The 26,915-nt window shown below is 37.6% G+C and overlaps 2 protein-coding genes across 2 annotated transcripts in view; one reads left to right on the forward strand and one right to left on the reverse strand.

Annotated features, from left to right (window-relative positions):
* The window catches only part of LOC127643085 (SMC5-SMC6 complex localization factor protein 1-like), an 86,268-nt gene extending 69,176 nt beyond the window's left edge, over positions 1-17,092 (forward strand). The window contains exon 19 of the mRNA XM_052125645.1: positions 16,285-17,092. Within this exon, the coding sequence (XP_051981605.1) occupies positions 16,285-16,781 (497 nt within the window). The 3' untranslated portion in view covers positions 16,782-17,092. The remainder of the gene's footprint in view (positions 1-16,284) is intronic.
* Positions 17,093-20,458: 3,366 nt separating this feature from the next.
* The window catches only part of LOC127642883 (multiple C2 and transmembrane domain-containing protein 1-like), a 182,175-nt gene continuing 175,718 nt past the window's right edge, over positions 20,459-26,915 (reverse strand). Inside the window, exon 21 of the mRNA XM_052125316.1 lies at positions 20,459-25,744. Coding sequence (XP_051981276.1) covers positions 25,673-25,744 — 72 coding nt within the window. The 3' untranslated portion in view covers positions 20,459-25,672. The remainder of the gene's footprint in view (positions 25,745-26,915) is intronic.

Below are 26,915 nucleotides of genomic sequence, written 5' to 3' on the forward strand. Positions count from 1 at the left end.
GGGCAGCTTAATATTCAAACATGTGTAATTCTTACACATTTTTAAAACCTAACCGGTATATTCATCTGAAAATACAGCATTTTGGAAAGTTTAAATCCGTGAATGCATAGAATTACCAACAACTCACCCTCCAAAAGCCACCCTGTCTTGTATAAAGGGCTGAGCAAGCACTCATTCATTAGAGTAGCCGTGTGTGTGCATGCGCGTGTGTTTGTGAGTCCCTGTGTGGTGCAAAAAAGATCGGCCCTAAATCTAGGCTCGATCGGCCGACCCTAAAATACACATATTCCTTTATGCATGCATGTACATTTTGCATGCATAAAGGGGGGGCATTTTCATAATTTCGCCTAGGGCTGGTTCTGTGAAGTGAAAACACATTTACCTTGCTTTCGCCATTGGTCTCTTGCTTACAAGGTTGTACGCCTGCAATTTTACATCATGCAATACACAGCCCTCACAATCCTGCATCCTCAGCATGATATAATGATGAATGTTAGTGGAAGGGGGGCTGATGTGAAAGACAAGACCCTCCTTATCCTGTCCCGGGGCACTGGCAGTTCGAATCGTGCCATGGCCAAGAGCAGGGATGGGTGTCATCAGCATGCACACACATTCTAAGTTTTGTAGAGTGTAATTTCACTTAGTAATTGTATTTCAAGTAGCTTCCAAACCCGGCAGCTTGAATGGCGAGTGAATGAAAAAGCCTTAAAATTGCTGCTGTGGATTTGAAATGTCCACAAATGGCTCCAAACCTCTATGCCTGTCTTAAATGGAACCGAGAAGATGTTAGGCAGAATGTTAGCCTCAGTCACCATTCACTTTCATTTTAAATGGAAAAAGATGCAATGGAAGTGAATGGTGACTGAAGTTAACAGTCTGTCTAACATCTCATTTGGTGTTCCACGGAAGAAAGAAAGTCATACAAGTTTGGAAGAACAGGAGGATGAATGAATGACAAAATCATTTTTCTTTTTGTGTGACGTATCCCTTCAATGCTTTGAGGTTGCTGTTGGATACAGCTCTGTTTTCAGGGATGGGATGGATTAAGGATGGCTTGCTGGGATGACTCTGGGTCCCTTGCATGAGTGCCTTGCATCTAACAGATTTTTCTGATCCGTCTCTTTCAGAATGTACAGAAAAGAGTTGTTACTCAAAACCCAGTTGAGGTTTCTTGCATAAATACTAGCTGAGTCTTTGGTGAGATCCTGATAAAGTTATGATGCCATTTACTGTATGTACTGTAGCCATTTGTGTATTGCTAGCAAGAGGTGCTTAAGATTGCTGCTTATACATTTGTAAAGGGTGAAGTAGTTTCTGTAAGCCAGGCTTGTGGTCATAAGGAAGACGTTACAGCCATTAGCTACTTTCACACATGAAACCCATAAAATTTCAGTATAACTGTCAGATTGCCTTTAATAGTAAATGTACCCCATCTGCTATTCACTTGCAAAAGCTTCTGTCCAATTTAACAAAAAAATTGAAATCCCAAATCACAGGTGTTCAGCACTGTTTCTTTTCAACAACTTTGTGAATGGCTCAAAGCAGACTTCTTACATGAATCTCACAGCTTTGTTAGCACATACAGTGGATATAAAAAGTCTTCACACCCCTGTTAAAACAGAAGTTTTTTGTGATGTATACAATTAAACAAAGATAAATCATATAAGAATGTTTGCACCTTTTAATGTAAAAATGACAACCTATGCAATGCCACTGAAAAACAAAGTGACACATTTCAGAGAAATAAATAAATAAAAGCTTAGAATAACCTAACTGCATAAGTGTGCACATCCCTGAACTAATTCTTAGTTGAAGCACCCTTTGATTTTATTACAGTACTCAGTCTGTTTGGATAAGAGTCTATTAGCTTGGCACATCTTGACTTGGGAATATTTTCCCACTCTTCTTTACAAAAACATTACAGATCAGTCAAATTGCAAGGGCATCATGTGTACTGCCCTCTTTAGGTCCCCCCACAGATTTTCTATTGGATTCAAGCCTGGGCTCTGACTGGGCCATTCCAAAACATTAATCTTTTTTTGCTGAAGCCATTCTTTAGTTGATTTGGATGTGTGCTTTGGATCATTGTCATGCTGAAAGGTTGGTAAAAAAAAATTGACTGGTACTTGGAGCTATTCATGATTCCCTCCACCTTCACTAAAGCACCAGATCCAGCTGAAGAAAAGAAGCCCCAAAGCATGATGCTGCCACCACCATGCTTCACCATGGGTATGGTGTTCTTTTGCTGATGTGCTGTGTTGTTTTGGCACCAAACATACCTTTTACAATTTTGGGCAGAAAGTTCAATCTTGGTCTCATCAGACCATAACACATTTTTCCACATGGTTTTGGGAGACTGGATATAGGTTTTTGCCAGGCTTGAATTTATTTGATTTTTATTTTATCAGAAAAGGCTTGGTCTGACCACCATGTCCCCATAGCCCAGAGAGATGAAGAATACGGGAGATAGTTGTCACATGTAGGGAGCAACCTGTACTTGCCAGAAAGAGATGCAGCTCCTTTATTGTAGCTGTAGGCCTCTTGACAGCCTCCCTGACCAGTTTTCTCTTTGTCTTATCATCAATTTTGGAGGGACATCCTGTTCTTGATAATGTCACTGTTGTGCCATACTTTCTCCACTTGTTGATGACTGTGTTCACTGTGTTTCATGGTATAGCTAATGCCTTGGAAATGTTTTTGTAGTCCTCACCTGAGCGATACATTTCAACAATCAGATCCCGTTGATGCTTTGTAAGCTCTTTGTGGCCCATGGCTCTTGCAGTTGTATGCATCCAAGGAGATGTCAGAAAAATCCTACAAGAACACCTGAGAGTTAATCAGAGTCACTTCAGGTGAAGACAGGTGTGTACTATTTCACATGAGCTTGATGATTGGTTGATTCTGAACGCAGCCACATACCCAATTATAAAAGGGTGTGCACTCTAATGCATTTAGCCAGATTCCCAATTATAAAAGGGTGTAGTTTTTGAAATGTGTCTCTTTGTTTTTCAGTGGCATTGCATAGGTTGTAATTTTTACATTAAAGGTGCAAAAAGTCTTATAGTGTGTAGACTTTTAAATCCACTGAATAAGCAGAACTTTTCCGCTTCGCATACCAGGAAATTATCAGAGCTGATTTGTCATGGTTTCCTAATTGGTCCTGCTCGTACATAAACTCTTAACGGAAAGTGACACATGAAATGTTATGGGACTCAAATGTTATGGGTAGTTTGTCGATAGGACGTCTATGCTACATCAGTGTGCTAAGGACAATATGAAATCCAAAAATCAACCTTTCATCAAAGTAAGTTTATATCTAAAAATTACTTTTCTGCTGACACAACCAAATCTGAGTGGATGGGGAAATAATGGTAACCAAAAATAATATCAAAGCATAATACGTTGGTTTAGAACGCCCAGTTTTCCTGATTCAATGAAGCCCTAATGAAGTACAACACTGCAAAAATATGTTTCTTTAATAATGTTGGTCTTGTTTTCCAGTAAAAATTAACTTAATTTAAAAATTATAGATATATTTACTTGCCAAGCAAAATGGCATGTCTTGTTTTCAGAGAAATCTGACTTTTTTATTTTTTTATTTGTTAACAAAGAAATAAATATGCTATATAGGTAAGAAAAATAAACTTGTTTTTCTTTTGAAATAAGTTGTTTTCTTACCCCATTGGCAAATAGTTTTTTTCTTGTTTCAAGCATAAACCTCACAAAATGTATTTAGATTCCTTTGAAAGCAAGCAAAGGTTCAAAAGAGAGGGGAAGCTCGCACACAATGTAGAAAAAGTCTTGCAATTCTTTTGTTTATTGAGAGGCAAAAAGTGACTAGTTGATTAGTGAGGTTGACTGGTTTTTCACATTTTGTTTAATCATTTTAGCCTTTAGTGGAGCAATTTTCGGCCTCTCAATAAACAAAAAATTTGTAAAACTTTTTTTTATATATTGTGTGTGAGCGTACGCACCAAAGCTACTTGGAAATATAAGCCCTACAGCTTTTGTTATGCTGTTGGTTTACTACTATTTGAAAGCAAGCAAAAATATCTTAATAGCCATTTTGCTTGTCAAATAAATTTGTCTTGTTTTAAGAATGTTTTGATATTTCTGCTGGAAAAGAAGACAAAAAAATGTAATTTTTTATTTTATTTTTTGTTTTGCTGTGAAATCATTATTTCCCCCTGAATGTTCTGTTTCACTTGAAAGTTAAAACTTAAAATGCATTGCGAATGTCGTTTAATGTTGACTAAATATATCAGTTTTATGTTACCCAAACAACCTTTGTTAGTGAAACAATCCATGTCATTGAACTTGCCCAACATTTTTCTTTTGACTTTCTGAACCCTTCAAAAGTTGAATTGCCTCCATAGTTTACCATGATTTTGTGACTGTATTTCCTTGCCTTTGTCGATATTTACAATATTTGTCACTAATTCACTAAGTAACAAAGGAGCCGTCATTTCTTTTGTTGTGGTATTAGACTATAATACACTTAAAGGCTTAGAGCTCCTCAGTTGCTCCAGCTCTGTTATGACAAACGATGGCTCTATGTCTTTGTTAATAAGGCTGAGTTCAAATGCAGTTGTTTTCCTTTTCTGTGTACATTAATGGGAGTATTTTCCTCTCTCATTTTGCATTGAAGCTGCGTTAGATTAAAGCTCTGGCAAAGCTCTCTATTTAGTCATTACACAACTCCTCATGCTCTGGTTGTTTGTTTGTGCTAGTCACACCAAATACATTAATCAGTTTCTCAGACTCTCTCTCTCTCTCGCTTTCCCTCTTATTGTGAGTGCCTGTGAGCTTCTTCTGCATAATATTTCTCCTATTAAAATGCAAAATTAACTAAGTCACTTCCTCAGACTGAGCTGAGGTTTTATGCTGTGGCAACTGTTAAGATCAATGCTGAATGTGTGCTGAGTTTGGTGTGTGTAATTATTCCTCCAAACTTTTTATCACAAGAATTTGAAATATTTATTAAGGTCCTTGCATATTAATGACAATGCACAGTGTCATAATTGTTTAATACCTTTTTATTTTCTGAACTGTGTTTGTATCTAACAGCAGAATAAAACACATTAGTAATGTTTGAGAGAAATATTGTAAATGCTTTGGATCCTGCTAATCAGTTCTTCAGGTAATGTGAAATAATGGATGAAATAACTGAATGATGAAATTAATTATTAAATTAACTGGCCAAAAAGCTAAATAGTTTTAGAGACAGAGCAAGTTGTTATTAATACTGTGGGAATAGCCTGTTGTTTGTTTGTTTGTTTGTTTGTTTGTTTGTTTGTTTGTTTGTTTGTTTTTGGCCAAGTACCTTGGAATACCATGTAAATACCATAGTACATTAATATGGTACTCATTCTATTCCATGGTATATATCAGAGTGACATGCTATTATTATCTGATACCATCACTGTACCACAGTACCTCCATGGTACCTTTTTTTGGTAGGGTAATAAATAAATAAAAAAATAATGACGCTGTATTATACAAATGTGTGATTCTCTGCCAATGAAATGGACATGCCAACTGTCAAATATCTAATTCTGTAAAAAATGAAATTGACATATTCTTCCCATTTTCCTAACACAATGGAAGTTATGCACTCATAATGCAGTGGAAGATATCATTGATATGTTGATCATTTGTTTGATACAGGTCTGATTGCTGTGGCTCAGAATCAAAATAAACACTATTGAGGAGATGAAATGCTTATCGATACAAGCTGAAATGTTTATACAGCTCCATCTGTGTGCTATAACTGAAACTGTGTTAAGAGCTTGCTCTGATAATCTAGAATGGAGGAATGGCCCCTCTCTTTATCAACCTGGCATGGTGGCATCGACAGAACCCAATTATAATAGCCCATTCTGTGCTCATGATGTGATGCATGGGGACTCGTGGTATGGATGAATAGAGAAATGGATGCCAGGGAATTAGGTTACAAAAAGCTCCTGTTGTGTCCCCCATGCCCAGTAATCTGTCCTAATCTGTGCCTGCCTGGTCCATTGTCCTGGTCAATTCCTGTTTGCTCAGTATTATAATGTGATTTCAGACACGCAAACAGACTTCTACTGTGTTGTTGTAATGTTTATTTCTGTGGGTTTGCGGGATGAGAAAGAAATGTTTCAGTGTTTGAGATTTGTTTGCTGTATTTAAAATCAACCGTGAGCTGCCTGAACTAGTCAAATAATCTGTTGTAAGGACACCCTGTATAATAAAACCCAAAGTATACTCCGCACGCTTAGCGTCTGCGTACAGTAGAATGTGAGCATGTCAAAGTATACTCAATCATGACGGTACATGGGCGGTTGGTACATTCGCACTATGACTGCTATAAGACACCAAACTATTTCTCTTCAGGAGTTTTGACCCATAAATATGTCTTTATATTACTTCAGACTAGAGTAATACAAATGTTATGTCAAATATTAATATATCTCCTGACCTCCTCACACACATGCTCTTGACATGCATATCTACTGTTGTTGTTTTTATCTTCATCTGCTGTTATTTACCAGCAATTACATCTTCCTTTAGCATTTCTTTTGGACTGCAAAGGCTCAATTGTGAGTATTGCTACCTTGTGGATCCACTAATTTGTGGAAATAATTCTAGGTGCATTCTGCACGTTCAAAGACTTGCAGTTAGAAAAATCAGTCTGTGAGCGTTCAGTGCTCGAGCACTCTGCTGATGATGATGTGTCACCCTTCTGACCGAAGTATACTTGGGGCTTCAGACGCTCTGTAGCGATGACCAAAGTATACTTGTACTTAATGCCAAAGTCCCTTTCAAGACAAGGCAGTTCACTTTACGGCCATCTTTGGAACACTCCCAGGCAGCTATTTCCATGCGGCATAAAATTACAGCTCTTATGTACTTAGATGGGGAAAGACCAAAATCTCCTAAATGGTTGGTCAAGAGTAGGAAAACATTTAGTATTAAACATACTTCAAACCAGCAGTAAAATCTCACAATAATGATATCATAAATTCATCTTATTTATCTCAGATCGCAGCAAAAATTCTATTTTACAGCCTAGTACAGCTTTAGCTCATGTGGGTTCTCATTTTGACTGACAATGTCTGTATCTAAAAGGTGATTGACACATCTGGCTAAGGTTATCCCAAAACTAGCCTAATTATACAGGCCATTCTTACGACAGATTAGTTGTCTGGTTCAGGCATGATGCAATGGCCAAAGAAATAAGTCTGAATGTGTATGGTTGTAGCGGTGGTGCTTTAAAGGGGATGAATTTAAAGACACAACTTTTCAGAGAGGGTATTTACATTGTAAACTGTCTAAAAGAGGTTGCACACCTGAGGCAGCACAGAGCATCCTAAAATTCAAAACCATTGATTTCTATAAATGTACTCGCACCAGTTCCACAGCTAATCATCTGTGAGTGACACTCACATAGTTTTTCATTAAATTACATTAGATTTTGCCCAAATCATTATCAAGGGCTCATTAACATCACTTTGTTTATTCTGGAAGAAGCTCAAAAACGTTCTTATGTAACTTGTCTTAACGGTGATAAAATTCACTGTTTTGAACTGCCATCTATGCATTTTCCTGTTCATTGTATGACTCATGACCCAGCGTGACACTTCTTGTCCTGTGTGTGACTGGCTTAATACACAGCCTAGTCCATTTTCAGCATGATAATTAAAGCACACAATTATAAGGCTAAAGTTATAAAAAAAATTAAGAAAAACCTATTTAAACTAGTCAACCTTACTAATCAACTAGTCAACTGTTTACCTGCTGTCGACCATTGTGATCTATCCCTAATCAATGTACCCAGTTGCTCATGTATACAGTATAGTCAAGTCTTTTCTCCACATTGTCTCCAGTCTTGTGTGTGGGAATACAGAAGAGATCAAATATTTTTCTCTATGTCTCTGCCTCCCCTCCTCCACCTCTCTATTCCAAGTCTTCGTCTGCCCTCTAAAGGCTAAGGGGCAGCTTGCTTTGCTGTGACTCATGCCTAGTTTATATGCACGTTAGCTGCACCAGCTTGTATGTGGCAGAGGTGCAAATATCTGCAAGGACTGAATTCCCTTGCTTTACGTATGCGTGTGTGAGTGTTGTTGTTGTTGTTGTTGTTGTTGTTGTTGTTGTTGTTGTTGTTGTGTGTGCCCTGTATGGGGTGCATAATTACCAGCACTGGCATTTAATCCCCCCAGATGTTTTATTTATCTACCGAATGCAGTATCTGACACATCACACCAATACCGAGATGCAATTCAATCGTTCGCCTCAACGAGCAAGCCAGTATAATATCAGAACCCCGGCTGACCACTTCAGGCACTGTGTATGTGTGTTGTCTGTGTGGCAAAGCAATGACAGATGTGTATTTCATGGGTCATTGTGAAGAAAAGGTTGTGGCTGTTCCGGGGGGAGGGAGATCTGTCCATAGCTTGCATTCATCTGGAGTTGCTGGTGAGCGTATATTCATGCAAGCTGCTCACTGTACTCGTCAATACCCCGTCCTCCGGCTTTGTCATATTCCAGGTTTCGTCCTGTCAGGTAGTTTGACAGAACTGTGGTAGAACTGGCTTTAAAAGAGCGCTTGCACCTCTGCTGCCACCCGCTCACAGGACTGGCTCTGATGGTGGACCGGTTTGCTCAGCACGTGAGGAGGTTGCAAATCCATTTGACGTGTAGTTGTCCTTCCTGTATTGACTTATTTTGTATTGACTTGACTCAACTTAGGGCGGACCATTTCATAGGGCTTTTTTTTTTCTTTAAATAGAAAATAGGATTTTGTTGTGTTGTGAAAAAAAATTGCTACTTGCTAATTAGTCAAAAATCTGTATATCTGATAAGGGTTAATTTTGTGAGCTTTTTGGGAGTAAAGTAGTATATAGATTGCCACAAAGCTAATAGACATTGACTAAAGGGCACAAAACTCCAATTTGATTTTCATGGGATCTTCTAGCGATTCAGGTCATGATTGAGAATCATTAAATGTTAGCATCTGCATTGTTCTGCTTATGTGGATGAATTCTGTACTAATATACTCTTGAGAACGTGTTTTGCACTGCACACGACAACAAACATACAGCGTGCTGCCACCGTGTAGTCGATTTGTGAACAAATGACTTTTATGAGTCGGTTCTTTTTTATTTTTTATGAATTTGGTCAAAAGGTCTCATCAATTTCAATCTCATGTGATATTATGGTTGCCATGAAGTGTAAATCAAAACAACAAATCTAAAAACACAACGGCAAGTCTGAAAACAAAAGTGCAAATCAGAAAGCACAACACCAAATCCAAAAACAAAACAACAAGTTAGAAAACACAAAGGCAAGACAGAAAACACCACAGCAATTCAGTCGAAACTGAAAGGATAGGTACAGTGCATCCGGAAAGTATTCACAGCGCTTCAATTTTTCCACATTTTGTTATGTTACGGCCTTATTCCAAAATTGATTAAATTCATTATTTTCCTCAAAATTCTACAAACAATACCCCATAATGACAACGTGAAAGAAGTTTGTTTGAAGTCTTTTCAAATGTATTAAAAATAAAAAATCACATGTACATAAGTATTCACAGCCTTTGCCATGACACTCAGTAGTGAGCTCAGGTGCATCCTGTTTCCACTGATCATCCTTGAGATGTTTCTACAACTTGATTGGAGTCCACCTGTGGTAAATTCAGTTGATTGGACATGATTTGGAAAGACACACACCTGTCTATATAAGGTCCCACTGTATCATAGCTTCTCACCTGATTGGCTGTGTGGAGAACACCTTGTTATTTCCTCAGGGCTGGTTCTCTGCCCACTTGTGCGATTAGTAAAAAATTAATTACAAATGCTCAATTACTGAAAATTGTGTTTTGTCACTCAGTAAAACTGTAATGGGACAGTTTATAACACGGGAGAGCAAAAACAGCGAGCGGGAAAATATTTTAGGTACATTGTTCATCTACAGTGTGTAAGGGACCGTCTAAAAAACTTCACAAACTGTTCTAAAACACTGGTGTCCATTGCATATTCTAACATAACAAACACCGTTATTAAAAAAAATAAAAAGTGAAAACGTGAAAGATTTACTTCAAAGAGCTTGAAGACTGGGCATGTGAGAACTTTGGTAGCATTGTGCGTTGAAATGACCAAGGCTCATTTATTTAAAGTGCTATTTTGTATTTGTGGCTAGTGAAGAACATGTTTCTAGAGGGACTATTGAGAGCATCCTGAGCAGCTGCATCACTGCCTGGTTTGGGACTTGCACTGTTTCGGAACACAAAGCCCTGCAGAGGATAGTGAGGACAGCTGAGAAGATCATCGGGGTCTCTCTTCCCTCCTTCAAAGACATTTACAAAAAACACTGTATCCGCAAAGCAGCCAGCATTGTGGACGACCCCACACACCCCTCACACAAACTCTTCACCCTCCTGCCGTCTGGCAAGAGGTACCGAAGCATTCGGGCCCTCACGGCCAGACTGTGTAACAGCTTCTTCCCCCAAGCCATCAGACTCCTCAATACTCAGAGACTGGTTTGACACACACACACGTGTCCTGAGTTGCACTTTAATTATTGTCACTTTATACCTGGCTGCTACCTCTATACCTGCTATGTGCATAGAACACTATCTCATAGTATGTTATGTTTACATTTGGCATTTTTAGAAACTGTCATCTTTATGCCCTACTGTGTACTGGTCGGTGCTGCACTGTCTCTCACTGTGCCTATTTTCCTGTAAATTTTTAGTAATTTATTGTACTGTCTCTGTACTTTTTGCACACGTTTGCACATGCACTTTATACAGGTATGTTATTTAGTCTGTGTAGTCTCATGTGTGTTCTGTGTTTGTCCTATGTTGTTTTATGTAGCACCATGGTCCTGGAGGAACGTTGTCTCATTTCACTGTGTACCGTTCCAACTGTATATGGTTGAACGACAATAAAAACCACTTGACACTTGACTTGGTTTAAACAGAATTAAAAGGGGTGTTTTATAATTTGTGCAGTACAATCTTTGCTTTAACACTTGCATAGTCTAATGCTATTAATTAATGCTACTTTTTCATTATTATCTTAGTGTCATGGTACTTGTGATGCAGAATGAAGCACTTGAGCTTGAATTTAGTGTGTGCGCTAGGAATGAAAGAGATATTTGAAAGTCTTGCATGTTTTGAAGTATGCCAGGATTCCCCATACTAAAGGAAAAAACAATCATTTTCAGAGATCGGGCACCATTTAACTGTGCATAAAACGTGGCCTACTCTCTGTCCAATTTTTATCAGAGTTGTAGAGCATCAAGCAGGAGGAAGCTGGAGGCAACCCAAGGCCTCTGCCTTCAACAAAGAAGACATTTGAAGTTTTATTGAATTGTCACTGTATTTAAAATTCTTATAGTAAGCACCAAAAGGAAAACAGTTTTTTCGTCTTGTCAAACAGCAACACTGTTTTCCCTTAAGGCAGAAGCTTGTTAGGTATTGAATACATCTGTCAAGGATTCAGAGAGGTGCACACTGACCTTAAACTTCTGAAGTTCTGTCTGAGCTCTGGGCAAAGTTTTATCCATGGAGGAGTCATGGTGATGAAGAAATTTGTTCTTGTTCTTCACCACTCTGTCTCTATCGCTCTGATTTTCAGCTACTTGCCCTCAACAATCACTTTGATCCAGGATACAAAGGGTTATCTGTCTGGAAATGCTTACTTTCATTAGTTTTGGTTGTTACCATGGTACACGATAATACTAGTTGGTAATACATTGATGCTTTAATACATACTAGGGTACTACATGATTGCCATATTCTTGTACAGTATGCCACCAGGAATGAACACTGATCATTGTGTGGTTCCAAATATTGATAATCCAAAGAGATTAATAGAAATAGCAACAATTGAAAGGTCTAAAATTGATAATTGTGTAGTTCCAAATTTCATTATTTTGAACAGATTAACTGAAATATCTGCAATGGAAAGATGCAAAAGATGTAACACTGATAATTGTGCTGTTTCAAATATTGTTTATTTAAAGGAATTAATCAAAATATCTGCAATCAGTAGATTGAAAAGTCAGAACATTTGGTGATTGTACAGTTACAAAGATGGGTAATTAAGAGATTATTCAAAATATGGAAAAGATGAAACATGGAGTGTTAATTTAAAAAGAGATCAAAACATCAACAATCGAAAAGATGGAAAAGATAAAGAGGGAAGTATATTTGTGTCTCCCAGTATGTTGTACCTGTAATATAAAGCAGCACATCTTTCTACCTTGATTCTTGCACTTGTGCATATAATGATCCTGCTTTTGATAGTGGGATTTCATCTGAGTATCAACAGCAGCTGGAAACCACAGCAAAGCTTTTAAGAGAGGTGCAGAGTTGTCTGAGCTTTAGCAGAATGGCTGCCACATTAGCACAGGGGTTTAAGAGTCAAGTATTGTCAAGAGCCATTTGCTGTCGGAATGGATAGATCTAAATGCAAACAAAGAGTGTACTTGACACGGCTACCGTTTGCTAAGCCAAAAGTTAGTGTGTGTGGGCTTTACCTTCAGCCAAACTAAAGCCACTTAAACTGCAGTAATGTACAGAGGAAAGGAAAAGTAATTTAACATAAACTCTTGTATCAGTATATACCAGCTCTGTTGTGAATCACCTCCAAAATGTAATGCATTGTTGCCAAGAGTTAGAAGTAGGTTTGTAGAAGATTTGATATATATATATATATACAGTTGAAGTCAGAAGTTTACATACACTTAGATTGAAGTCATTAAAACAGATTTCATATTAGCAAACTATAGTTGTGGCAAGTCGTTTAGGACATCTACTTTGGGCATGACATTGGTCATTTTTCCAACAATTGTTTACTGACAGATTGTTTCATTTTTAATTGATTATATCACAATTCAAGTGGTTCAGAATTTTACATGCACTAAGTTAACTGTGCCTTTAAGCAGCTTTGCAAATTTCAGGAAATTATGTCAAACCTTTAGATAAATAAACAATTAGCTTCTGATAAGAAGTGTACTGAATTGGCAGTGTACCTGTGGATTTATTTTAAGGCCTATCTTCAAACTCAGTGCCTCTTTGCTTGACGTCATGTGTAAATCAAAAGAAAGCAGACAAGACCACAGAAAAAAAATTCTGGTTCATCCTGGGGAGCAATTTCCAAACGCCTGAAGGTACTACGTTCATCTGTACAAACAATAGTACGCAAGTATAAACATCATGGGACCACGCAGCCAACATACCGCTCAGGAAGGGTATGAATTCTTTCTCCTAGAGATGATCATAGTTTGGTGCAAAAAGTGCAAATCAATCCCAGAACAACAGCAAAGGACCTTGTGAAGATGCTGGAGGAAACAGGTAGACAAGTATCTATGTCCACTTATTATAAAATAAGTTTCATTTTGAGATAACCTGAAAGGCTGTTCAGCAAGGGAGAAGCCACTACTCCAAAACCACCATAAAAAAGCCAGACTACAGTTTGCAAGTGCATATGGGGACAAAGTTCTTACTTTTGGAGAAATGTCCTCTGGTCTGATGAAACAAAAATTTTACTGTTTGGCCATAATGACCATTGTTATGTTATGTGCAAGCTGAAGATCACTATTACAACCGTGAAGCATGGGGGTGGCAGCATCATGTTGTGGGAATGCTTTGCTGCTGGAGGGACTGGTGCACTTCACAAAATAGATGGCATCATGAGGAAGGAAAATTATGTGGATATATAGAAGCAATATCTAAAGACATCAGCCAGGAAATTAAAGCTCTGTCACAAACAGGCCTTTCAAATGGACAATGACCCCAAGCCTATCTCCAAAATTGTGTCAAAATGGCTTAAGGACAACAAAGTCATGATATTGGAGTGGCCATCATAAAGCACTGACCTCAATCCGATAGACAATTTGTGGGCAGAACTGAAAAAGCATGCGTGAGAAGGAAGCCTACAAAGACTTAGTTACACCAGATCTGTCTGGAGGAATGGGCCAAAATTCCAGCAACTTATTGTGAGAAGTTTGTGGAAGGCTACCCAAAATATTTCACTCAAGTTAAACAATTTAAAGGCAATGCTGCCTAATACTAACAAAAGTGTATGTAAACTTCTGATTCACTGGGAATGTGATGAAAGAAAATCTGAAATAAATAAAATTATCTACTATTATTCTGACATTTCACATTCTTAAAATAGAGATCCTAACTGACCTAAGACAGGGAATGTTTTCTACAATTAAATGTCAGGAATTGTGAAAAACTGAGTTTAAATTTATTTGACTAAGGTGCATGTAAACTTCTGACTTTAACTGTGTCTAAATATATGTATACAGTATTAAAAAAATAATTCTGATCTGTTTTTGTTCATTTCAATTTGTTTTACAAAAAGACAAGTTAGGTCCCCATTAACTAAAAACGTTAAACTCAAAAGTCTAAAAAACATAAATTTACGGTAAAATATCGGCAGCTGTGGGTGCCAGAAATGTACCATAGACCGGGTTCCTGCGGGTCCTTAAAAAGTCTTAAAAAACATTATATTCAGTTTTCTCAAATTTAAGGACATAAAAAGTCATAAATGTTTTAAATAATATTACAAAAGTCTTAATTTTCATTTAAAGAGGTCTTAAATTTAGGTATGGAAATAAATGAATTGCGATATCCTGGTGTGATTATTTAACTTCAGAAGGATATGATTTCATTCAATAAATGTGTGTGCTGTGTCCTTAAAAGATATAGCACTGTTCCAAGCATGCTGGGAGCTTGTGATACTGTTTCCAGTGGTTGCAGAGCAGTCTGCAATCAGTGAGTACCAGACATTTATGGCAAGGTATCGGTGATGATTCACTGTTTATGAATAATGGCAATCTGTTAGGAGTGTTTAAATTGTAATACATTGTAGTTTATTGCAAGATTGCATATTTTATTTCCCTTATCTGTTTAAATGAGCAGCTGAAAGCAGTGATGCATGGACAGTGGTCATTTCAAGTAAGAGTCTGCGGTGTATTTTGGGCTTGTTTAATGTTAAAAGTCCTGCGTTATGCATCAAATGTTTTTTTTGGGGTATTATTGGTGTTTTGGTTGCACAATAAACTGCATATGGGATTTAATAAATTTTGGACACTTGAAGCCTCTCAGGCTCACCCTGTCACAGGAAGGAAAGTTTTTTTTTTATTATTTACACGTTTAATATAGGCTATTCATTTTAACAAACATTGTCAGATTAATCCATTATTTTTCAACATATCATATTGGCAATGTCCAATATCGGTAGACCTCTAATACATATGTAGTGACACAATGATAAATAAATCAATTTGTGTGTTTGGGCGGGTTAGGGTGGTTTACGAGGACATTATTTTAGGTTACAAACTGGTTATTACATGGGTATTATGCTATAAATGTTGTTTATGTTTAATTATGGGGACATTTCTAATGTCCCCATAATTAAAATCGCTTAAACATACTAAACTATGTTTTGTTTTTTTAAATGTAAAAATGTAGAAAGTTTTTTTGCGAGGTTTAGGGTTAGGGGATAAAATCTATAGTTCGTACAGTTTAAAAATCATTATGTCTATATGAGTCCTCATAAGGGTAGCCACACTAACGCGTGCATGCGTGCGTTTAAACATGTCTTAAGGATTGTAAACTGGCAGATATCTGTCTGAGTAAAAGAATCTGTTATACATAATTTATTTTGAGATTGTGTGGGTTTGTGTTCTGCTATGGACACAAGGCATTACTTTTATTTGCTCAGGTCTTAAAAAGTCTTAAATTTGATCATGTTTCAGACTTCACGGGATGTAATTTTGATGCCTGTATATTTTACGGTTCACTACCGTTTATATTATTAAATGATATAAACTTGATACTAATCTTCTGGAGCTATAAAAGTCTGATTTTCACTTTAGAATGTATTGTTAATCACCATAGTAAGAGAAGGCCACATGATGGCATAAAGTTCATCAAGATTGGCCCTTCCAGGAGCAATAAATAATACACATGTAAAGACAGTGCACAGTGTCGTTCACCTAAACACAATATTATTATTTTTATTATTATTATTATTTGCTATGGTCTCCCATTCACCTCTTTAGAAGTTTACCCTGCTATAGTTTAAGTCTGCACACTCAGAAATGTGAAAAGGGTCCATTGCTGACTTCACTAGGTGATAAATTACTTCCCATGATGTCAATCACCTAAGCAAAAACATTTTACAAAATTGATCTTAATTGATCTGAATGACCCCTGATCATCTCAATTAGTTGAGACTTTCTAAATCAATACAGTAAATTGTTCCTCTGATTTCTTGCCAGGCTCTCTTCTGCTTCAGCTGCGTGACAATAACGGTCAGACCCCTCTGGATCTGGTTTCCTCTGCAGCCCTACGTGAGGAGCTCCGTCGCTGTGCAGAAGAAGGCGACAAAGCTCTTGATGCTCCCTGCTTGGAGGTGAGGGATCTGCCCTTCATAGAGACCTGCTCTTGGGTGCTCAGCTGTCTGCTTCTCACCTACCTCCAAGAACAATACATACCTTCCGACAAAACCTCCCTCACACCACTTGATCTCAGTCCCACTGTATGCCACACCCTGGTCCACCTCAATCCAAACACTCTAGACTCTGCCTGGGGAGATTACCGTGTGGTGACCCTGGCTGAGGACCTGAAAACTCTGTTGAGTATGGAGCAGTACGTGTCACAGGTCAGCCCAGCACTGAGACACTGTGAGGGGGTTCAGGCCAGTCTGTTTGTGCAGCTGCTGGAAGATCTGCAGGCGGAGGGGACAGCACTGCTCACTGGTGAATCTGCATTTTGACCTGATCTAAAATATTCTATATAATGAAACAAAAGAAAGGGGAGTGTATCTTTGGTCCTGTGGTGAAGCTGTGGCTTTTGTTTAACTACTAGTGAAATTGCCAATGTATTGCCTGGTGATGTGGAACAAATATTTGTATACGCATTTAAATCCTAATTGTGAGCAAAGAATTATTACTTAAGAACCTATTCTGACTTTTGAGTTTTACTTCAGTGCTTTGTTGTTAATATGTTAAATCAGAGAGATTTTATTTATCATATTTCATATTTTTGTAGCTAACATGTTTTTTAATGGGTTTTTTACATATTTTGTCATACGTTTATTACTTTTCATAATATCAAACTGTAAAATAAAGTTTTCTTTAGGAAAGTCTTCTTTTATTTGACCCTCTGTTTGCAAGGATATAAGCAAGGACATACAGTATACAGTATGTTCAAAAGGGAAAACTATTTCTGCATACTACTATTTTTTAAATAGCTTGTGGGAGAATTCCAAATGGCATTTTTGTGCTCTTGAAGGGGATGCCACTCGAAGGGTTGTTGCAAACAAAAGTGACCAAGTGACTCCCTTCACGGAGGAAGTAATTTAAAATAATGTGATCCTGCATGGTGCATTACAGTATTTGAGGTAATTTATTTGAAATGTTACCTGGAATTTAAACCCTTTAAAATATTTCTTACAGTATTTCCATGCTTGTCTTTACCAAGTGCCACATAAAGAGACAGTGCACAAGTTATGTATTTGCTACAATGTATTTAGCTTTTATGTTATCATTTAAATAAAGTGTCAGTAGACACACTACCGGTCAAAAGTTTTAAAACACTTGACTCATGATCTTAAAAATCTTTTGATCTGAAGGTGTATGCTTAAATGTTTGAAATGAGTTTTGAAGACAAAAATATAATTTTGCCACCATATTAATTTATTTAATTATATAACTCAAATCTAGTTTGAAATTGATGACTTGGACCAAATAATAAAGAAAAGCAGCCAGTAAGTTTACAACATAGATGGGAACTCCTTCAATACTGTTTAAAAAGCATCCCAGGGTGATACCTCAAGAAGTTGGTTGAGAAAATGTCAAGAGTACATTTCTGCAAATTCTAGGCAAAGGGTGAAACTATGAAGATGCTAAAATACAACAGTTTTTATTTATTTTGGATTTTGTTTAGTCACAACATAATTCCCATAGTTCAATGTATGCTATTTCATAGTTTTGATGACTTAAATATTATTATAAAATGTGTGAAACAAAAATTATAATAACGAACGTGTAAGCATTTCAAAACGTTTGACCGGTAGTGTACCTTCACGTAGGGTGTTCCACATGGACATGCTGTACCCAACCATAATGCCGTGCTCCCTTCCTGAAGGCTTTGCCCTCAGGTGTGAGAAGGGAATGGATGTTTTTAATAGAGTTGCTCAGGTTGTAGTCCACAAACCTGGAACATAATTTGCCATGGGTTCCCTTTGGGTTTTTATAATAGCAATTGTGGATTTATTGTCTGTTATAAACATTACTTGAAGAAATTTAGACGTTTTGATCTACAACATTAATTACACAGATACATCCAATGTGAATTTAAAGCCATATTGAAGCAACAAAGTTTTTTAAAAAAAAAAAGGTAGCTTCAATATTCATGTTTGAGGTATGACTATGTAATTTATGTTATAGAACAAAATGTCCAAGTATCTTAAAGAAATAGTTCACCCATGCCATCCCAGATGTTTATGACTTTCTTTCTTCTGCAGAACACAAATGGAGATTTTTAAAAGAGTATTTCAGCTCTGTTGGTCCATACAATTCAAGTGAATGGTGGCCAAATATCAGAAGGTCCAAAAATGTCAAAGGAGGCATAAAAGTAATCCATTAATTGGTTAAATCCATTCCTTTTGAAGCAATATGATAGGTGTGGGTGAGAATCAGATTAACATTTAAGTCCTTTTTACTATCAATCTCCACCTATGACCAGTCCTGACCAGTAGGTGGCTGAATGTAGATTTACAGTAAAAAAGGACTTAAATATTGATCTGTTTCTCACACACACATATATCGCTTTAGAGGATATGGATTTAACCACTTATGGATTACTTTTAATCTGCCTTTTTGGCCTTAAATATTCTGGTCACAGATGCACATGCACTGTGAGGACCAACTGAGCTGAAATATTCTTTAAAAAAATCTTTGTGTTTTGCAGAAGAAAGAAAGTCTCATACATCTGGCATGGCATGAGGGTGAGTAAATGAGAGATTTTTCATTTTTGGGTGAACTATCCCTTTAATGTAATGTTTACCACAGGCCTTATTTTACTCATAAATCTAAATCTCTCATTATAAGACCTCACAGGAAAATCCAGAGGAACCCATCCTTCCAGGTTCGCCTACAAATTGACGTCATGGCTGAACAGCTCTATTGGAAGTTTCACCCAGTGAAACAATAGTATTGTTGGATGCGAGTGCTGTCCAGTTATCATTGTGGGAAAAATATGATTATTGAATTTCTTTATAAAATGTTGTTCAGATGTCTTCAAGTTCACAATATTCATGAATTCTACACATTATGTTCTGTTGTATACTGCTGATTTTGCCCATTGTAGTAGGTAATCCAGGTATTGGATTATGTTGTAAACACAAGATATTTGTACTTTGAACAGTTTATAATATACACTGCTGAAATAGTAAGAGTAATATACTAGTATGCTATTCTAAACAGCTAAATATACAATATTTACTGAGGATGAAAGCTCAGTTTGTAAGAAAATGGTAAAAAGTTTTTCTTCTATAGTAACCTAGATTGAGTCATAGTCCATGAGACAGGCCTTCCTTCTGTCTCTGAGATGCAGCTCCAAGCCCCTTTTCCAAAGGAACAAAACTATGTTAAGATGAAACACAGCATGGAAGACAGCTCCTCACCCAGTTATCTGATCCAAGACAGAACCATGTGGGTTTAATAATCAATCCCCTCCAAACAACTGATTCCAGAAAGAAATCTACCCAGACCTCTCTGAAGAATGAGCCATTTCCGGATCGCGCCCTTTTCAGCTTCTACGAGAGCTGGCCTCTGGAGGTGACGAGGGTTGCGGCGGGATTGGGATTAGATCCCAAGACGCTGAGGATGGTCTGAACCTGATAGCCCAAGAGTGATGGAGGATGCTGAGGTTAATAAATAACAAGTGTTCCTGCTTTCAGCATAGCCGTGATTATTAGCGTCTGGCAGCACGGTCATTTGTACTGGATCACAGCGTGTGATGCTCTAATGTCATATTGAATAACAGCAGGGATCAGACAGCAAAGGGACAGCCAGACTAACAAATTATGGGGGGCCACAGAGGCTGAGAGCACAGGGGAGCCCTTTTGGCCCCTTTGGAAGAACGCTCAGTCCCTCCATCACTCTGAAAGGGCTTGTTTCATAGACAAGCATGTGAGTTCTCTGGTAAGAACACTTGGCTCAGCTGATGAGCTGTAAGCATAGCGAAAGCATTGAAATATAGCAGGACTGTTGGAGGTCTAAGAAGAACGAAATTAATGTCTGTGTGTATGAAAGAGGAAACTGCGTGTACACACCTGTGTGTTTGTCTACAGAAGACCCACCACTAAGAACTTAAGGAACTGATCTAAAGAACACAAGACCTTGTAGATCCCTTCAGTATCTATTGTGGACGTCTTTGAAATCCAGTTTGAAAGCTATTTTTTATTCATAGATGCAAATAACACCTCAATCTTGTGTTTACATGCTTTGAGAAAAGTATTTTTTATATAACGAAAGCAGGCAGATTAAAAAACTAGTCTTTTGCTTTTCAAAGTAATAGACATTAATCATAAATTATAATTTACAGTGCTAAATACACATTTTAGTGTATATTTTGACACAATTATGTCGACTGTGTTTCAGCCAACCACAAGGAGCAATATGACATCACAGGCAACAGGTTTAAACATCTCTAAAATGGCACACATACATGTTACAATGTCATAAACATTTGAGCATACATACTTTCATATAGCTATGTTCTATATTTCCATTTTTTTACATAAGAATATATATACAAAATGCCATAAATAATTTAAAAATCTGGTACAAATGAAGGTGCATTTTATCTATTTTTCAATGAATGGATACATTACATTCTACATTGTTTTCTCTCTTCAGTAGATATATTTATATACACACACACACACACACACACATACACAAGCGGCCAAAAGTTTGGAATAATGTACATATTTTGCTGTTTAGGAAGGAAATTGGTCCTTTAATTCACCAAAGTGGCATTCAACTGATCACAAAGTATAATCAGGACATTACTGACGTAAAAAACAGCACCTATTTGAAAAAAATATTTTTTATCAAATCTAGACAGCATCCATCACTCCAACACCTTATACTTGAGTAATCATGCTAAATTGATAATTTTGTGCTAGAAAATCACTTGCCATTATATCAAACACAGTTGAAAGCTATTTTGTTTGTTAAATGAAGCTTAACATTGTCTTTGTGTTTGTTTTTGAGTTGCCACAGTGTGCAATAGACTGGCATGTCTTAAGGTCAATATTAGGTAAAAAATGGCAATCTTTAGAAACATGTCAGTCAATCATTGTTTTGAGGAATGAAGGCTATATATACAATGCTTGAAATTGTCAAAAAAACTGAAGATTTCATTCAAAGGTGTACACTACAGTCTTCAAAGACAAAGGACAACTGGCTCTAACAAGGACAGAAAGAGATGTGGAAGGACAGATGTACAACTAAACAAGAGGATAAGTACATCAGAGCCTCTAGTTTGAGAAATAGACACCTCACATGTCCTCAGCTGACAGCTTCATTGAATTCTACCCGCTCAACACCAGTTTCATGTACAACGTGGTGGAGACCCCACAGTCACCACCATTGTGACCTTGAGCAAGGCACTTTACTCCAGTTTGCTCCAGGGGGATTGTCCCTGTAATAAGGACACTGTAAGTCCTTTTGGATAAAAGCATCTGCCAAATGTAAATGTAGAACAGTAAAGAGAAGACTCAGGGATGCAAGCCTTATGGTAAGAATTTCAAAGAAAAAGCCACTTTTGAAACAGAAAAACAAAAAGAAAATGTCAGAGTGGGCAAACAAACAAAGACAGTGGACAGATAATTGGAAAAGAGTGTTATGGATCTTAAAACCATTGAGGTTTTGTGGGATCAGCTAGACTGTAAGGTGCGTTAGATGTGCCCGACAAGACAGCCACATCTATGTCAAGTGCTACAGGAAGTGTGGGGTGAAATGTCACCTGGGTATCTGGACAAACTGACAGATAGAATGCCAAGGATCTGCAAAGCTGTCATTGCTGCACATGGAGGATTTTTTTATGAGAACTCTTTGAAGAGTTCTTGTAAGTTTACCTCCCTCCAGGACATCTATACCAGGCGGTGTATGAAAAAAAGCTTGGAGGATCATCAGAGAATCCAGCCACCCGAGCCATGGGCTGCTCTCACTGCTACCATGAGGCAGGCAGTAGTCATACTGCTATGTTGCTTGGAGCTGCACCCAAGACTTTAACTCACTGTTGCACTTGTGTATATGGTTGAGTGATAATAAAGGGATTTGATTTGGAAGTAGTTTAAGAAGTTCAATTTTTTTATTTATTTCAAATTGTAATAGTAATTTTTCTTGTATCAATGTCCTGACTATACATTGTGATCAGTTGAATGCCACTTTGGTGAATAAAAGTACCAATTTCTTTCCATAAGAGCAAAATCTGTACATTATTCCCAACATTTGGCCACCAGTGTATATATCAGTTATGTAATATATTTTTTATTTTATTTTTTCAAAAAGATCCACTTTGGTTCGCTTGCAAACAGCATATGCACTTTTACAAAACAAAAAGCATTTGGGATGCAAAAACCACACAATAAACCCACCTAACAAATTAAATCAGCATGTACAGTACATGCAAACACACTCAGGCTTGGAATACTATCCATACTGCTATTCAAATCTTCCCTGAGAGTCATAGAAGTACCATCTATGTCCTACTCAGTAGGGATTTTGTTGTCTTTGTAATGGAATTCCCTCAGACAAATCAATGGTCTTTCCATATGATAGATGTGATATGGCAAATGAAAACTCAGGAGGGAGGACTGTTTTTTCTTCATGGCTGAGGGACAGGGGCAAAGTCCTCCCTGATGTATCCTGTGCTGTGATCTTTCAGTGTTCACTGCACTGAGGTCCCTCAAGAGCCCCCCGCAGACCGATCCGTGACCTCCCTCTCATGTGGATGGATGAAGGAGAGGAAATGACAGAAGGAGAGAGAGTGGAATGACAGGAGGAGTTCCAAAAAAGCAGCCCGCATCCTCGTTTTTTGCCTCCATGGTAGCAGCAGTAAACCTCTGCCCTCTGGTACCCCCTAAGGCCCTAAAGCAGCTTGTCACACGCTATCGACTTTTTGTCAAGCAGCCAATCCACAGCAATGAAAACACAAACTGACATTTGCCCTTCAAGTTCGGGATTTTAAAGAAGGATGTGGTAAACACTTTAGCCAGAATCTGAGTGTTTTTCCTCTGTAAAACAAGCACACACACTCCGTTATGCAGTCTTGAGAGAGAGAGAGATCAAAGTTTGAAAGGCGGGTGGGCACAGGAGATGGGGCAGACGGGGAGGCTGATAGCCGTGGGCACAGTGGCAGAGTCGCCGATCCCAATGGAGCAGTGCGTGCCGAGATGACAAGGGAACTCACTTTCAAATTAGACTGTGCCTCTCTTGCCTCTCAATCGACATTCTGCTTCTCTGGACTGATGCCTTTATTAGTGGAGTGGCACTGTGTGGCAATATGTGTGCACTACAGCAGGGCCATTTGAAAAGGAACCGTGTATTCTGATTAAATAACATTTTAGGCAAGCTACATTGCAAAGGGTAACTGCAGTAACTAAACATTTTGTTAAAGCTGAGCTGTGTTTGAAATCGAGTCTCTTGATCTATTATCTGTCCTGTGGGCTTGGCTCAGATTCAGAGAAAACAGATTGTTAAAACTGCAATGACTACAAAGACAACACTAAAACCTAAATAACTTCGATACCGTTTTTCTTAGTTTCAGTGTTAGTGGAGATTGCTTTCAGCATGGGAAGCATGACTTCCCCTAAAATTGTATAAGAAATGTGGTGATGATGCGTGTAATATTATGTACAAATAATCTAAGGAAATTAAATGTAACTATTTAATGTGCATTTAAATATTTTAGCAAATAAAAGTGTAAAATATCACACATCACTGTTGCTCATTTAGGTTGGTCAGTCTGCTTTTTTCTACATGTCCACATAAGACAGTAGATGCATGGCCCATAGAGCCTATGGCAGATACCTGTACCATTCTGTTTTCAAAAGATCAATTTTAATTGGATTAGAGGCTCTACATATGTCATTTTAGTTTGCAACAGCATGCCATGCTTCTCTGGGAATCTATGGGAGAGCTTTTTGCATTGGATCTCCATCTGATTGCCTATTGGCTTTCCATCGATATAATTTTGTCCCACCAGGAAGTCTGGCCTCTCTATATCATGATTGGGTGGGACTTCACAACAAACAGCCAATAATTGAACATGACTAGCAGCATGTTAAATTACTGCTGTCAATTGATAATTGTTAGCTGGCTCTGAGATAGGTATTTGCAATCTGACTTAACGCATTAATTTCAGCTTTCATAATCAGACATTTTGCCTATTTTGATGCAAAAAAACAAAAAACAAATGTAGAGCTTAGTTAATTATTTTTGTTCAGTCACTGCTTGAGAAGTAGTTTGAGATGCTTTTGGGACTAATTGCATACACCAAAAACAATAGTCCCCAATTTTGAAAAGCACCAGCCAGCAGTGGTTTTGTCTTTGTAGAGCAGTGTAGTAGATGTTTATTCCATGGCATGATTATCCTGCAGCTTCAAAGTGATTAGTCACATGGCATTTCCAGCTCAGGTGATTAACTTTAAAAAAATAAATAATTTTGTGCCCATGAGCATACAGGTCGCATACTTTCGGGGTTCAATTCCCAATTTGAGCAACTGCCTTGGATATGAATTTAAATGCAACGGAACAGCTTCACGTTACCTTGTTGGGTGAGAGCAAAGCAGTGAATGACGTGAGGTGTAAATAGCATGTAAACATTCTCTGAAGTACGTCAATCCACACTATGACAACAGCACTGACGTGGGTAGGCTACTATTGGTCAAAGTAAGTTACAATTAATAATCTCAGCATGCATCATTCATACTGCTAAAATAAACAATGTAAAGATAGTGAAAAGCCCTGTGCGCACAGGGCTATCGAGTTGTTTTCACAAACACTTTAGTTACAGCCATAAATCGGACTGTTATAGGCTTAGCTATCAACTCTGATAACTGCTGCTCGACAGCTGTGGATAGCTTTAGATATGGCAGTTACTGTGGCACTCAAATTACAGGGTGCAAACTGTGATTTAACCACCATAGTTTTCCCTTCTGTAGAGATGCAGGTGGGTATATTATCAGCTGATCCTGCTATTTATGGCTAACATGGCTCCTTTTGCTGCCGTAGAAGGACACCTTGGCTTTTTCGAGCTCTCTAGCTTGTGGCAAGCATTGACAAATAAGCCAGACTGTTTGACTCTAAAAGGGGTCAAGAGATTTTTCCGCTTTAGCCGCCGCAAAAAATAAACCCCAAAAAATGGACAGAGAAACAGTCATGATGGTAATTAATAATGATCCCCCTTTTCACTCTGACCACGCTCTTTAAACTTGCAATGTTGTGGAGAGACTGCGGCTAAAACAGAGAGAAAAAGAGTGTGGGAGAAAGACAGAAAAAGAGAGACTTTGAGGCTGGTCAACATCAGTCCTCTCCTTCTCCTTGGTCTAGGGAGAAGAAAGGCACCTTTCCCATGGGAGGAAAGAAGCTATCCTGGGTTATTTTTCTTTCTTTTATTTGGGCTGTAAGTGGGATCCAGTTTCAGTTCTTGGTACTGCACCTGTTAAAACACACAAGCGCACAAACAGTCAGGTTGGCGGTGTTAAAGAATGGAATAATGTCTGAGGAGGGTTGTGAGGATGAGAAGCTTCTGATGAGGGCTCAGCCAAACAAAAAGTGCATAGGTTGCAATTATGTGGGCACTGGGGAAAAGTAATGTTGTCTAAAATATCATATATTTTCTTTTAATGAATGACAACCTTAGTCACCAATAACTTTAATTGCATAAATGTTTCTATACAATGAAAGTAAATGGTGACTGAGAATAACATTCTGCCTAACATCTCCTGTTGTGTTCCATGGAATAAAGCCATGGAAGTGTGTGTGTGTGTGTGTGTGTGTGTGTGTGTGTGTGTGTGTGTGTGTGTGTGTGTGTGTGTGTGTGTGTGTGTGTGTGTACCTGTTATGTCCATTGCTATAAAACAACTTTATCAATATATAATTATAAAAAAATATATATATATATAAATTATGAAATTATATATTTTATCTACTCCAAGCAAAAAATTAGACCCTTTTTTATTAACTATTTTTATTGATTCCATTAAAAAATTATATAAACATAACAGAAAATGCAGAATAAAATTATATAAAATCAAACCTTTCCCTCCCAACACTAAGCATGACATATTCTCCATGAGAGTCACGTCCGCCATTATTACTCGAGTAAGAAAGTATCCAATTAAATTAGTACTCAAGTAGTGAGTAACTCGTTACTTTCACAAATGGAATAATAGACGTTTACTCCTCTATATTCCATTACATAATACACATTGAATATGTATAATAGAATTATTATTATTATTAATGGAAATTCTATCATCATTCACCATCATGTTGTTCCAAACCTGTATGACTTTCTTTCTTCCATGCAACACATTAAGGAGATATTAGACAGAATGTTTGCCTGAGTCACTATTTACTTTCAGTTTAACACATAAGCTTTGCTTTATGAAACAAATCCCACCTTTACATATTTGTTTTGAATTTAGCCTTTTACTGGATAAAAGAAGCCTTTTTGACAGCTAGAGTATTTACTAGATATAAATGCACAGTTAACAAAGATGTAATTTAATGATTCCTCTATGTTTGCGGCAGAACAGATGCCAGTTTGACAGTGAGCAGGGCGGAAGGTCAGTTAACATAATTTTACTATAAAATTATTGGAACCA

The sequence above is a fragment of the Xyrauchen texanus genome, chromosome 4 (assembly GCF_025860055.1).
Source record: "Xyrauchen texanus isolate HMW12.3.18 chromosome 4, RBS_HiC_50CHRs, whole genome shotgun sequence".
Lineage (NCBI taxonomy): Eukaryota > Metazoa > Chordata > Actinopteri > Cypriniformes > Catostomidae > Xyrauchen > Xyrauchen texanus.